Here is a 14,068-nt window from a genome sequence, read left to right as displayed (position 1 = left end):
TGATGATGAACTATATTTTTTTGTTGTATACATTTGTGCAGTACTGCTATTTTACATATCTGGAATATTGATAACTCATGGTTTAAAGGGAATTAAAGATACCATGAAACTGGTATATAGCGTGTGGTGGTTTAAAATCTAAATACCTTTGGATGGCTGAGAAGTGAAAGGTCTCTCACACTATTACAACAACTTGCATTTATATACTTCCTTTAAGGTAGAAAAATATTCTAAAGTGCTTCACAGAGGCATAATTAGGCAGAATGAGATATACTTTTGGAGGGGAAGGGGGAGAAGGGATACATGAATCCAGAGCCTCAGGAATGGAAAGTTCTGTAAGGTGGGGTAATATTTGAGAAGAGGCTACAGAAATAGCAAGGGAAAAAATCTTGAAGGGATTTAAACATGAGGATGAGAATTTTGAATTGGAGGCATTGTTGGAGCAGGAGCCAAATGTAGGTCAGCAACACCAGGAATAATAGTAAACAGCACTTGGTACAGGAGAGGAACATGCAGCAGAGTTTTGGATTCTCATTCAGCACCAACCAAGTAGAGAAATGGAAATGTGACAAGCCCTGGACTTTATGAAAGTTATTTGCATGGATTTCATTCTGTTAAAGCAATTCATCACTTATTAGTTATTTCCTGATGATCTTAAGTTTCTCTTTATATTTTACTGTCAATATGTTTCCTCATTTGCTATCACCTGAAGCCTTTCTGAATTGCTAGTCTTTTGACCTCCTGTCTAGCTTTAGAAACTGTATTCTTGATTTTTTTTTACCTCTCTTGCCAGTGCTTATAGGCACATTGGTCTGTGTCATTACTTAGGCCCAAAAGAGTGACTGTTAAATATGATTGCAAATGGATATGTTTTAATCGAATGCATAACTTGTTGATAAATAAATGGAGAGCAGAGGTATAATGGAAACCAATAAGAATAATGCACCCCCTCCCCCAATTTATTAAGTATTTTCCCCCCAGTAACCTATTATTGGTTATTCTGTTACAGACATTTGTGGTTTAGGGTACAAAAATATAAGTCAATGGTCCTGATTTTAACTCTGGAGGATGTTGAACACGTGGGTAGCGACCTGAGTTAGAAATTGAACAATTTTAACTTGTGGACATCATTTAAATCCTCCTGGCTGACTTCCTGCTAAGAATGGGACTGGAGGGGGTGCAGGTATTGGGCAGGTCTGGCTATGAGAGGGAAGGCCAAAGCTTTTCTTGCAGAGCCTGGAGAAATACTCCTGTTCCTTCTGGCCCCAGAAAGAAAGTTTGGGCATTTTCTGACTCTGGCTGCTCTTCCCACTGTCTTTACCTGATGGGGAAGTCACAGTGGCATTCCCGCTTGAGCTGCCAAATTAAGATTACAGTTGGGTTCTAATAATGTTCTCGGGACCTGGCGTGTATATGTAAAGAGGGACCCCACTGGCTTGGGCAGGTTTGATTGCTGCCTGCTCAGTCAAGCAATTTAAAATTCAGAACAGTGAGTTCCTGGCACTCTTCTGGCAGGTTGTAACATGCCTAATTTAAATTGAACACAGGTCCAGTTAGCATCAGATGGATAGAGGTAAAACTTCCCCCTCAAAATTGACAATGACCATGATTCTAATTGCACAAGGTCCTGTGATGCCAACACTTGCTGCAAGTATAAATTCAAACAATCTTTGCTTCTTGATCTGCAAACAATAGATTAAAGCCATTGTACTGATGGTGTTTGTACTTGTGAAGCTATTGCAAATAAACTCTGAAGAAGTAGCAGACATATTGTTTCAGAGATTGTTTACTAAGTATGAAGATTACTAAACTTAACTAAAATCACAGAGCATGTGAGTAACTGTTGAAATTCCTACATGTGTTAGCAGTTAAAATATGAACGTATTTTTCTAATCTTGTTGGAATGGGCTTCACCCTGGTTTTACAGCATGTGCTTGTTTGGCGCAATACACTCTTGCTATTGCCCCCCTCCAAAGTATATTTCTTTCAGTATCTTTTTGTTTCTTTCTTGGGAGATGAAAGGTTGCGGGTTCTTGCAATTGATCCTAGCTGTCTTCTGACCTGGCTGAGGATACCTAATTAAGGGTATTAGAAACAGCTGATAGTTTTGGCAGTTTGAATTTGCATTAGATAATCGACTGGAGGAAAAAGTGAGAGAATTGATAAGTGAGTGGGTTTAATGCTTTTTGATGTTTATGCATTTTCTTCTCTTGAATTCCAATACTTCTAAACTCATAAAACCTGAAATGAGAATCTTGAATGCACTCTTTAGGAGAGTGGTTTTCTGTTATTCAATAAACTAATGCTGCTTCTAAAGCTTTGGATTTCTTTCATCAATTTTGCATGTGCACTGAACTCCTGTTCTGGATGCAAGTCTAAATTTCATCTGCGAACTGTGTGGAATCACAGGCTAAATGTTTATCAAATCTGTTGAGCACTTACTGGCATTCATTAAGCTAATACAGTGCAAACAGCAGTGACTCTGGGCTTTGATCAGTCAAGCGGCCTTTCCAGTAGGCTTTGGAGTCAAGATGTTTCCCTTTCATCATCTGGGCTTTGCTGTAGCTGACACGTTGATTAGAAACACAGATGGTTGGAAAAAAAGTGCTGGCTGGGGGTGGGGTACATAACAAGCGGGAAAGTCAGCCATGACAATTGGCGCATGGTAGGGAACTGGAGCTGAGAAAAGAACAGCCAGCCTCTAGTGTTCGTTGTTTTTGAAAACTATGGCTGTATTATTTATTCTGTGCTTAGTCTGGAATTAAATATCATGTCCAGAATTAGAAATAATCTTCCAGCAATTAAAAGTTTGAGTCCTTTAATCCTTCCAGAGGGTTTTAAAGGCAATTAATTTATTTTTGTTAGATGAATGATCTCTTTCTAAAGCAATAGGTTTGTGATCCAAAGAGGCCTTAAGAGCTATAACTACTATTATTTGAGCAGTTATTTTACTAAATGTTTGCCAAGATTAAAGAGCAGTTTTATTCATTGTTACTATTATAAAAAGAGAACCAAAGCTGATTTTTATGTAAAGTATTACGTTTGTGTAATTTTAGGAAGGAAGTTACTGTGCACAAAAGTGATTCCCCTTCTGGCACATTTCTATACCGATATCCTGCAGAAAATGGACAATCAGGTCCACTTTCATCATAGATATGTCATGGCAAGTGAAAATAAATCCGTTAAGGAGTTTTCAGCTGCACAATCGTGGAGTGTTAGCAGGTTCTACTACCTTAACAATATTAACATCAATAGCTGTGTGTTTGAGTAATTTCTTTAACTTAGAAAAGCACAGAGAGGTAAAAATATCGCTTGTTGGCTATTTGCTATAAACCCATTATCCTTGTTGCATCTTCAGTTTAGATATGTTTTTGGATATCTGCAGGAAAGTGAAATGACTTGGAATCGTTGGGTTATATGGCTGTAGTCTGCAGGCCTCATTGTTCTAACAGTGTCACATGCTGGAACATGTAAAGTCAATAATCTTAGTTTAACAATTAATCACTTGTACAGGTGACACGGTGTTCTCGCTGTGTGTAGTTTGGTTACCAGTCTATGGTCTCCAATATCGGGAATGAGTGCCACTGGCTTGGAATCCCAATGCCAAGGCATTATCACCATGCTGAGATTCCCAGTTCCATACAAACATAGGGAAAAGGTCCAAATGTTGACTCTTGATATACTTTGGGGTATTTGTTTACACAGTACTCTGTGTTTTACAGCTAGGAAGGCACATTTTTATACTGGAATTACATAATATACAGCACAGAAGCAGGCCATTTGGTCCAACCAGTCTATTCCAGTGGTTATGCTCCACTTGAGTCTCCTCCTTTCTTTCCTTATCTAACTCTTAACAGCATTACCCTCTATCACTTTTTTCCTCATATGGTTATCTAGCCTCTTCTAAATACATCCTCAGCCACTTCCTATAGTAGCAAGTTCCACTTTCTCACCACTCCTTGGGTAAATATGTTTCTTCTGAATTCCCTATTTGATTTTCTTGGTGACTATCTTATATTAGCGGTCTCTAGTTTTGCTCTTCCCCACAAGTGGAAAACCTGCTTTGTGTCTTTTCTGTCAAAACATTTTAATTTTAAAAAACCTCTATTAGGGCACCCCTCACTTCTTTTTTGAAGAGAAAAGAGACTCATCCTATTCATTCCTTTCCTGTACGACCTTGGATTTCTGGTACCATCCTTGCATATATTTTGCACCCTCTCCAGTACCTCTACATTTCTTTTATAATATAGTGACTAGAATTGTACACAGTGCTCCACGTGTAGCAGAACCAAGATTGAATATAGGTTTCAATATTCAAGATAAAAGCAAAATCCTGCAGATACTGGAAATCTGAAACAAAAACAAAAATTGCTGGAAAATCTCAGCAGGTTTGACAGCATATGTGGAGAGAAAGACAGAGTTAACGTTTCGAGTCCGTATGGCTCTTCTTCAGAACAGATGCTGTCAGACCTGCTGAGTTTTTCCAGCAATTTTTGTTTTTGTTTCAATATTCAATACAGGAAAGAAGTCATTGGTGAGGGGTAGCTTATAGGCCCATCAACAGTAGCTACACTGTAGGACAGAGTATACATCAAGAAATATGGGGGCCTACAACAAAGATACTGCAATAATCATGGGTGACCTTAATCCTTACATCGATTGGATAAATCAAATTGGCAAAGGTAGCCTGGGGGATGAGTTTATAGAATGTACTTGAGACAGTTTCTTAAAACAATGTGTTGTGGAACATACCAGGGAACAGGCTATTTTGGACTTCATAATGTGTAATGAGACAGGATTAATTAAAGACCTCATAGTAAAGAATCCTTTAGGCAAGAATGATCATAACATGATAGAATTTCACATTCAGTTTGAGAGTGAGAAATGTGGGTCCTTAGCTAGCGTCTTAAAATTAAATAAAGGTAATTACAAGGGTATGAAGACAGTTGGCAAAAATGAAATGGGCAAAAAGCTTAAAGGGGAAGCCAGTAGAGAAGCAGATGCAGACATTTAAGGATATATTTCATAACTCTCAACAATGATATACTCCATTGAGAAAGAAAGATTCTCCAAAAAGGATGTACCATTTGTGACTAACTAAGGAAATTAAGGATGGAATCAAATTGAAAGAAAAGCCGGACAATACTGCAGAGATAAATGGTGGGCCAAATGATTGGGAAAGTTTAAAAACCAGCAAAGGATGACTAAAAAAAAATAAAGAGGGAGAAACTGGAGTATGAGGGAAAGCTAGCAAGAAATTTAAAAATGGACAGTAAAAGCTTCTACAAGTATATAAAAAGGAAATGAGTATCTAAAGTGAACGTTGGCCCCTCAGAGGGTGAGACTGGAGAATTAACACTGGGAAATGAGGAAATGGCAGAGACTTTGGACAAGTATTTTGTATCCGTCTTCACAGTGGAAGACACAAAAAGCATCCCAAGAATAGAAAATCAAGAGGCGAAAGGGAGGGAGGAACTTAAAACAATCACTATCACTAGAGGAAAAAAAATGAGAAAACTAATGGAACTTAAGACTGACAAGGCCCCGAGACCTGATGACTTGCACCCTATGGCTGAGTTCCATGGCCGTTGGCGGTGGCCATGTCTGGCAGCATGAGCGAGAAGGCCAAAAATCAGTTTCACGACGTTGTGAAACCAGTTCACAATCGTCTGCTCTGCCTGTCAATGGCGGACCCTGTTTCCCACTGTAGGACGTTGGGAACTTCATTGTAATACATCTGCATGCCATTATAAGCCCAGCTCGCTGGAATCATCCCCCCACGCTGGACCATCTGAGCACATCGGTGTGATGGCAGCACTCGCTGTCATCAACGCCAGGATTTGCAGACTGCACCACATCATTTTTAGGGGGGCTCACAGGCAGGTCAATACCTACCAGACCAGCTATAAGGCAGGGGCGGCTTTTCAATGGCTGCAGGGCTAGCGCTTATTTGAGGACGGGGGAGAACTGACCTCAGGCAAGAAAAGAGGCTGCAGGGCAAAGGCTGTACTGAGGAAGGGTATCCCAGGGTGTGTTTGGGGGGCACATGTTGATCTGTGCAAGTGGCCTCAAGATGGTGAGGGCTGAGGAAGCAGTCTCCAGAGGAGATCGGGCCAGATGGAGAGCTGAGGGAGTATGTGAGAGAGTGAATGGTGATGTCCCTTGATCTGGCATTGAGTGAGATGCCAGTGAACATGTGATGGGCTTGAGTATGTGAGTTTAGAGTGATGAGATGGTTGCCTTACCCTGGTGGCATGAATGAGGTCATTCAACCTCTTTGTGCAGTGAATGGCCAACATCTTTTGTGCAGCATTGGTACTGATCATCACTGCCATCACCTACCAAGCTGGTGTGGTAATGTTGCTGTCTCTCCTGCGGCCAGAGCTGGAGTAGCTCTCTACTGCATCCAAAAGGTGCTCAAGGGACGCATCACTAAACCAGGGGGGCTGCAGTCTTCTTGCCTTTTGGGGCCATGTCTTCTTTGCAGCAGTCCTGGGCTGGAAGCACTGAGAGATGTGCATTCAACTGCACTTTAAATGTGGCGCCCGGCATGATGAAGTGGTGAGATGACTGTGTGGTGGGTGAATTGGAGCCTACTCACCATCGAAATGGTGTGTTTCCTGGGAATGCATGATTAATGAGGCAGGATCTGGACGATATGGCGTGAAAAGCCACCATTGCGGCCGGTGGGTAAAACGCCCCACACTTAATGCCCCTAGGGTCTTAAAAGAAGTGGCTGCAGAGATAGTGGATGCATTGGTTGTAATCTTCGAAAATTCCTTAGGTCCTAGGAAGGTCCCAGCAGATTGGAAAACTCAAATGTAATACAACTGTTCAAGAAAGGAGGGAGACAGAAAGCAGGAAACTATTGGGAAAACACTGGAACCCATTATTAAAGCGGTAGTAGTAGGACATATAGAAAAACCTAATACTATCGGGCAAGGTCAACATGGCTTGTTTGACAATTGAAATCATGTTTGTTTTTTTTTAAGAGTTCTTTGAGGATGTAACAAGCATGGTGGCTAAAGGGGAATCAGTACATGTAGTGAACTTGGATTTTCAAAAGACATTTGATAAGGCGTCACATAAAAAGTTACTACACAATATAAGAGCTTATGGTGTTGGGCGTGTAATACATTGCATGGAAAGAGGACTGGCTAACAGGAAACAAAGTCAAGGTAAATGGGTCATTTTCAGGATGGCAAACTAACTAGTAGAGTGTCTCAGGAATCAGTGTTGGGCTTCAATTATTTACGATCTAGATTAATGATTTGGATGAAGGGACCAACTGTATTGTAGCCAAATTTGCTCATGATACAAAGATAGGTATGAAAGCAAGTTGTGAGGAGGCTACAAAGAGTCTGCAAAGGGATACAGATAGGTTAAATTAGTGGGCCAAAATTTGGCAGATGGAGTATAATGTGGGAAATTGTGAGGTTGTCCACTTTGGCAGGAAGAATAGAAAAGCAGAATATTATTTAAATGGAGAGAGACTACAGAATGCTGCAATGCAGAGGGATATGTGTGTCTTTGTACATGAATCACAAAAGGTTAGTATGCAGGTACTGCAAGTAATTAGGAAGGCAAATGGAATATTGGCCTTTATTGCAAGAGGGACGGAGTATAAAAGTAGAGAGGTCCTGCTATAGCTGTATAGGGCATTGGTGAGGCTGCACCTAGAGTACTGTGTATAGTTTTTGTCGCCTTACTTAAACATACTTGCATTGGAAGCAGTTCAGAGAAGGTTTACTAATCTGGTTTCATAGATGAGGGGTTTATCTTGCAAGGAGAGATTGAACAAGTTGGGTCAATACTCATTGGAGTTTAGAAGAATGAGGGGTGACCTTATTGAAACATAAGATTCTGAGGGGACTTGACAAGGTAGGTCCTAAGAGGATGCTTCCTCTTGTGGGGGAATCTGGAACCGGGGGCAATAGCTTAAAAATAAGTTTCCCATTTAAGACATGAGAAGAAATTGCATCTATGAGAGGGTTGTTAGTGTTTGGAATTCTTTTCCCCAGCGAGTAGCAGAGTCTGAGTCATTGAGATTATTCAAGGCTGAGTTAGACAGAGTTTTGATCTACAAGGGAGTCAAGGTTTATAAAGGGCAGGCAGGAAAGTGAATTTAAGGCCACAATCAGATCAACTATGATCTTATTGAATGGCAAAGCATGCTTGATGGGCTGAACAGCCTACTCCTGATTTTTTATGTTCTTATGTTTAGCATAACTTCTCTATTTTTCAATTCTATTGCTCTCAAATAAATCCTAGATTGACTTCTTTTTTAATTGTCTTATTAACCTGTGCCACTACTTTTAGTGGATCTCTTTGTTCCTTTACCCCATTTAGGTTCTTACTTTCCAGGTAATATGTCCAAGTCAGGTGTATGCTGACCTGGACTTATGCTGCCAAGTTTACACCAGATTCATTGATACAAATATAGGTTTTAAACAAAATTGGTAATGTACTGACAGTCAGCGAAGCATGATAGTCTTGCTACTTATAGCACCTGACAATATAAAGGAGGAAAGTCTACGAATCCAACAGGATCCAGGGCATGACTTTTCATGGGTGTTGAGCAGCCGTTAAGAGGCAGGAAAATATTTATCTACCTACAGATCCTCCAAAAGGCCTCAGAATCATACCCAGTAGTAAACTAGTACATTAGAAAAGAGCAGGAAGGCACCTGGTCATTTTGTATTTCCACTCTTGTTCTGCTCCAGAATTAAAATATAGCACCTTCAGACCACCTTCATGGGACCTACATTGCTCAGAGTGGCGCAATCTTCTTGTTCTATGGGGGTATTTCAATTGGCCAGAAATTTCTGCCCGTCGGGGTGGTTGTGCAGGTGAAAGAGCGCAGAGATCTCCCCGAGGCACGGAGGTGCCTCAGGGAGATTTGTTTCAGTGCTAAAGTTTTAAATAAAGGTTTTTAACACTTTTAAAACATGTCCCCTCATGTGACACTATCACATGAACTGAGACATGTCAAAGAATGTATAAATTTTTGTTAGATTTTAAAACACTTCATGAAACCTCATCCCGCCCGTGGATGAAGGTTCATGAAAAACGCGAAGGCCGCCTGGGCTCTTCGCCTGCCCGCCAACCTTAAGGTTGGACGGGCAGCTCATTAAATTGAATTAATTAGGTTTTAAATGGCCTTAATAGGCCTTTGACAGTTCGGCGGGCGCGCAGCTGACTCAGCTGAGTGTCTGCCAAACTAAAAATCTAAATGACGCGCGGTGACGTCGGGATGCCCGCCCGACATCACCGCACGTCATTTTATGCGTCGGCGAGTGGGCCCTGCCCCCGCTCACCAACAGGAAAATTCTTCCCATTGATATGAACTGAAAGGCCATTGAAGCCCAAAAGGAACTCATGCTTCCCTTGGCATCTAAGTTCACAATTAATTAATGCTATTAGATTTATCCTTTTGTTTAAAAAAAAAGACATACTGTCGAAGCTTTTCGTCTCGCACTCATCTGAACAGATGCCTGGATACCAATTGCAAAGGAAACAACAACTTATACTGCATGAGAAAAGGCTGCTGATTGGTTGGCACGTGGCTAAGTGTGTGCTAAGCATAACACTCACAACCAATTTAAGATTATCAGTCGAGCTCGCAATGAGGCTCACTTACGCTTGCTAGAAGCTGCGTATATCCATATGCAGGACCCTGTCCTCTGCAAACAGAAAGAATATGTCCAAGCATTGCTCCTTTTTCAATTAAACAAACGCATGGGGGCAACTGTTCTCTGGTGCATTCCCCATGGCAACACCTTGACCAATTAAAGTCCATTTGCCAACCAATCAGCACCCTTTTCTCATGCAGTATATATTGTTGTTCTCTTTGAAATTTGGCATTCTTGCGTCTGTCCTGATGAGTACAAGATGAAAAGCTGTGACAGCATCTCTTTTTCAGTAATACTAAAGTTCTGTTCTACCAAGGTTTATCCTACTTTTGTTGCACACTTAAAAGAAAGTATTTGATAAAAAAAGAAAATTCTAAATGTTGGAAATCTGAAATAAAACCAGAAAATGAGGGATTTCGCAGCAGGTTTATCAACTTTTGAAGCAGAAAAATAGGCTCATGTTTTTGCACTTCAGACCATCCAGAGATCCATCTAGCTTTTTATTGTAGATCCAGGCGGACTTGAACTGTGTTTCCAACATTTTCTGCTTTGATTTCAGCTGTGAGACAATAACCATGGAATGCTGAGAGTTACAAATTGGTCATATTTTAGGCTAAGACATGTCAGGTCTTGAGCCCTTCCCACCAGCCTGGTCTCAGCTGCAGCTGCAAACCATTCTGTGGCTGCAGAGGCCATTTATTCATTTCAAATTTTTAAATAGGCAGAGGGGGCACCTTGAAATGGAGGTGCCCTATCTCTCTCTTCCCTGAACTTCAGGCTTCATTTCCTTCTGAGCCTGAGAGCCTCCAGTTGGCCCTGCACAGCTTTGAGGCCCACCCGCTCTCTTTTATTGGACTGCTTGCCTGCTCTCTGGCCACTAATTGACTAATTCAGGGAAAATCACTGCCAGGTGACTGTTTCCCACATGGAGCGGGGCTGTGAACCCCATCTGACCTCAATATTGGGGACCTGATCCAAAAGGTAAAATCCTGCCCGTTATTAGTGTTAACAGAATTGCAACTTGTGCCAGTGTGGTTTACCTTCGCTGTCATGCTGTTCAGTATTTTGGTGTAATGCCAGAAAATATTAGATGAGTATCAAAAATGTTTTTTTTTATACGCTGGCTGTATTATTGCATTTTTGTCTCTTTAATAATCTGCTTTGAAAAGTGTTTTTTAAAAAACGTGTGGCCTAATGACTTGGGCACTGACCAGTGAGTTTTCCTCCAAAAGATTGTATACTAAAATTCCTGCCTGGCAACAGGACTCGTGACCCAGCCTGAATCCAGCTGTACAACAGTACAGTGCAAGCAAGAGACATGGGGTGGAATTTTCCATTCTGGGCCTAAGTCCCATGGCATGGGTGGGAACCAGGAGTGTTTCCCACTGTTGAGGCCGGTGGGAATTAGCGCTGAGTCGCGCGATAATTAATTATGCACTGGGGGTTTCCCGACATCCGTGCGACCCATGCATAAAAGAGCTACTCAACATAATAAAATGATGCCTCATAGCCCCATTGCAATCCATCTGGTCTGCAGGTGGAGAGGCCACTGTGGGCCCCTGACCCTTCCACACAGCGAGCTCAGAATTTGTTGGGGGGGTGGGGAGGGGAAAGGGGCTATGCAATGGGAACACTAACAAGCACTGCTAATGACATGCCTCTGTGAATGTTATCCTTCTATCTGCATGGGCTCACTGCTCTGGAGGGTGCTGCCCTAGAACCCTTGTGGACAACCTGCAGTGCACCAAACACATGGCACACTATCCAGTGGGTTATTTGTAAGACTGGAAGCATGAGAAAGATGCATGAAACACAATTACTGTCAATCCCATCTTCTCTCTTTGTGCAGGAAAAGTTAATGCACAACAGGAGGGAGAGAGAGAGAAGATGGGAGGTGGCTGGCCTGACCTCAAGAACTTTACTGAGTTTGAGGATTGGGCAGCCCTGGTGGCAGGGGGAGAACCAGACCGAGCCTGTGCACATGGAGAGGCCGGTAGGCAGCCTCCATCCAATAAGGATCCATACATAATGTAGTCCCATAGAAACCTAAAGGTCATGTGTTCCTCATCTTGGAGGCAGCTCATGCATTCACTCGCTCCCTCCTCTCTCATTTGCAGGTGCCAGCAGGATGATAGGAAGACCAGAAGAGGAAGCCTTGTCTAGTAGTCCTCCAGCCCACAGAGGGCTGAGGACATTGGGGAGGAGGAAGAAAGTGCACCTGTAGGGCCATCCCATCAGTCACCTGCACCCTCCAGCAGTGCAGAGACAGACACCTCGGTGGATACTATATCTAGTTCAGGCAGACCATATTCTGACGGTCACCGCCACCCCCCCAGTCACATGTCCACAGCAGGAGTAGGTATGATCAGCCAAGCTCACCGGCACTCAGGAAGAGACATCTGTGATGTCCAAGTCGGATGACGAGCCTCTGGGATCAGCCTTGCGTGGGGAAGCTGCAAGAGATGGGGGAGCATCAGGCAGAGGTGTCGGAGGCCCTCAAAGGAGTGGCATGTGAGGCAGAAAAGTCCATCCGCCTGCTGGCTAAGAGGTGGTATCAATACGTGCATGCATCAAGGTCTCCCTGGGGAGGGTGGTGGACGCAATGGTAAACCACGTCCAGCAGAGCGCCCTGTTTCTGCACAGATGTGTGCAGACCTACATTCCATTGCTGTAGCCATGGGTGAGCTTTTGCAGTGGCTACACGAGAGGGGGATGGGGCACCACTACTTCCTTCCAGGTGCTCCTTCCCCTCAAGGAGTCAGGCAGAGGCCCTTGGGCATCCAAAGGGAGGAGGAGTGGCTGTTGGATAACCCTGGGATTCTACTCAGGACTCTCTGAGGGTGTCCGCCCTTTGGAATCCTCCTTGCCTGTGACCCCTTCAAATTCATCCTCTGTGATCACAGAGGGAGCAGCTGCCCCACAGCAGAACTGCCAAAGTAAGCCAGGGCCCTCCAGGCCTCTGGTCTCCAGAGGACCCCTGCCAAGGTCATCCAAAACTGCCTCCACCTTTTCTGCGGATGGCAGGGGAGCAATTAGAAGAAGTGGTGGGGATCGCAAGATTATGGGAGGCGGTGGCGTAGTGGTATTACCACTGGTCTGGTAATCCAGAGACCCAGGGTAATGCTCTGGGGACCTGGGTTCAAATCCCACCATGGCAGATGGTAGAATTTGAATTCAATAAAAAATCTGGAATTAAAAGTCTAATGATGACCATGAAACCACTGTTGATTGTTGTAAAAACCCATTTGGTTCACTAATGTCCTTTAGGAAAGGAAATATGCTGTCCTTACCTGGCCCACATGTGACTACAGACCCACAGCAATGTGGTTGACTCTTAAAATGCCCTCTGAACAAGGGCAGTTAGGGATGGGCAATAAATGCTGGCCTAGCCAGTGATACTCACATCCTATGAACAAATAAAAAAAAGGTTAAGCAAATATGATTTCACATGTGGTTGCATGGGTGCACTATCATTGTTAATGTTATTAATGTAAACAGACCACATTTTCACTTTAATGAGGTCTGATGTGGTTTAATTGTGATTCATAGTCCTTAAGCCTGTGTGCCCCACAGTCCCCCATCTTCCGAGGGACACCCCAAGCTGGGGCTATGTCCCCTGGAATCATGCATGTGCAGGGAGGCAATGATCTTTGCCAGGGCCTTTGTGAGCCATATACGCATGCTGAGCCTTTGCCCTTCATGTGCTCATCTGTTGAAACGCCTTAGCATTGTCAGTGCTAAGTGCTGGGGATCCCCTTCAGTTATCCAGTTAAGCTGACCTACATTTCCATCCACCCCTGCTGGCCCAACCACCATGCAGTCCCTCAAGATATTGACCTTAAGGCTCTAGACAGTTGCAAGCCTCCATGGTGCATGTGACTTTTCAGGTTGAGTTCAACACTTTCCAACCTCCCCCGTGACCCACGTTCCACCTCCTGGAAGTTCCTGAAATGAGATGATCCACCTCCTGGAAGCTGCTGCAATGAGAGGATCCACCTCCTGGAAGCTGCTGCAGTGAGAGGATCCACCTCCTGGAGGCTGCTGCAGTGAGAAGATTCACCTCCTGGAAGCTGCTGCTTAGAGAAGATCCACGTGGTTGATGCTCCACCTACCCACTGGTGCATGTGGTGTTCCATTGTCCAAGGTCGCTGGAGGCCCCTATCTTCCGTTCTCCGCAGGCTGCCCCTGGCGTTCTTCCAGGTGAGCACCAACATGTCCACGCCATGTTGGTCCGGACATGTTCCGGACCAGCGTGATATCCCGTTGGTGGCACGGATAAGTGGACGACCGAGAACAATTCCGGTCAGGCCATCATCTGAATCCCATTAACAGGATGTAAAATGGCTCCATGCCATTCCATGGCAGGAATTGTGACCCCCATGACCAGCAAGAGCGCACGTTCCCGCTATCATCTCATGCTGGCGAGAAACCAATTT

General features: G+C 43.5%; 1 protein-coding gene across 1 annotated transcript in view; it reads left to right on the top strand.

Annotated features, from left to right (window-relative positions):
* The first annotated feature begins 12,049 nt into the window (after positions 1 to 12,049).
* The window catches only part of nkd1 (NKD inhibitor of WNT signaling pathway 1), a 73,091-nt gene continuing 71,072 nt past the window's right edge, over positions 12,050 to 14,068 (top strand). The window contains exon 1 of the mRNA XM_078544782.1: positions 12,050 to 12,183. Coding sequence (XP_078400908.1) covers positions 12,050 to 12,183 — 134 coding nt within the window. The remainder of the gene's footprint in view (positions 12,184 to 14,068) is intronic.

Source organism: Cetorhinus maximus, chromosome 6, assembly GCF_964194155.1.
Source record: "Cetorhinus maximus chromosome 6, sCetMax3.hap1.1, whole genome shotgun sequence".
NCBI lineage: Eukaryota > Metazoa > Chordata > Chondrichthyes > Lamniformes > Cetorhinidae > Cetorhinus > Cetorhinus maximus.
The sequence above is the reverse complement of the archived record's forward strand: the minus strand, read 5'-3'. Positions and strand labels throughout refer to the sequence as shown.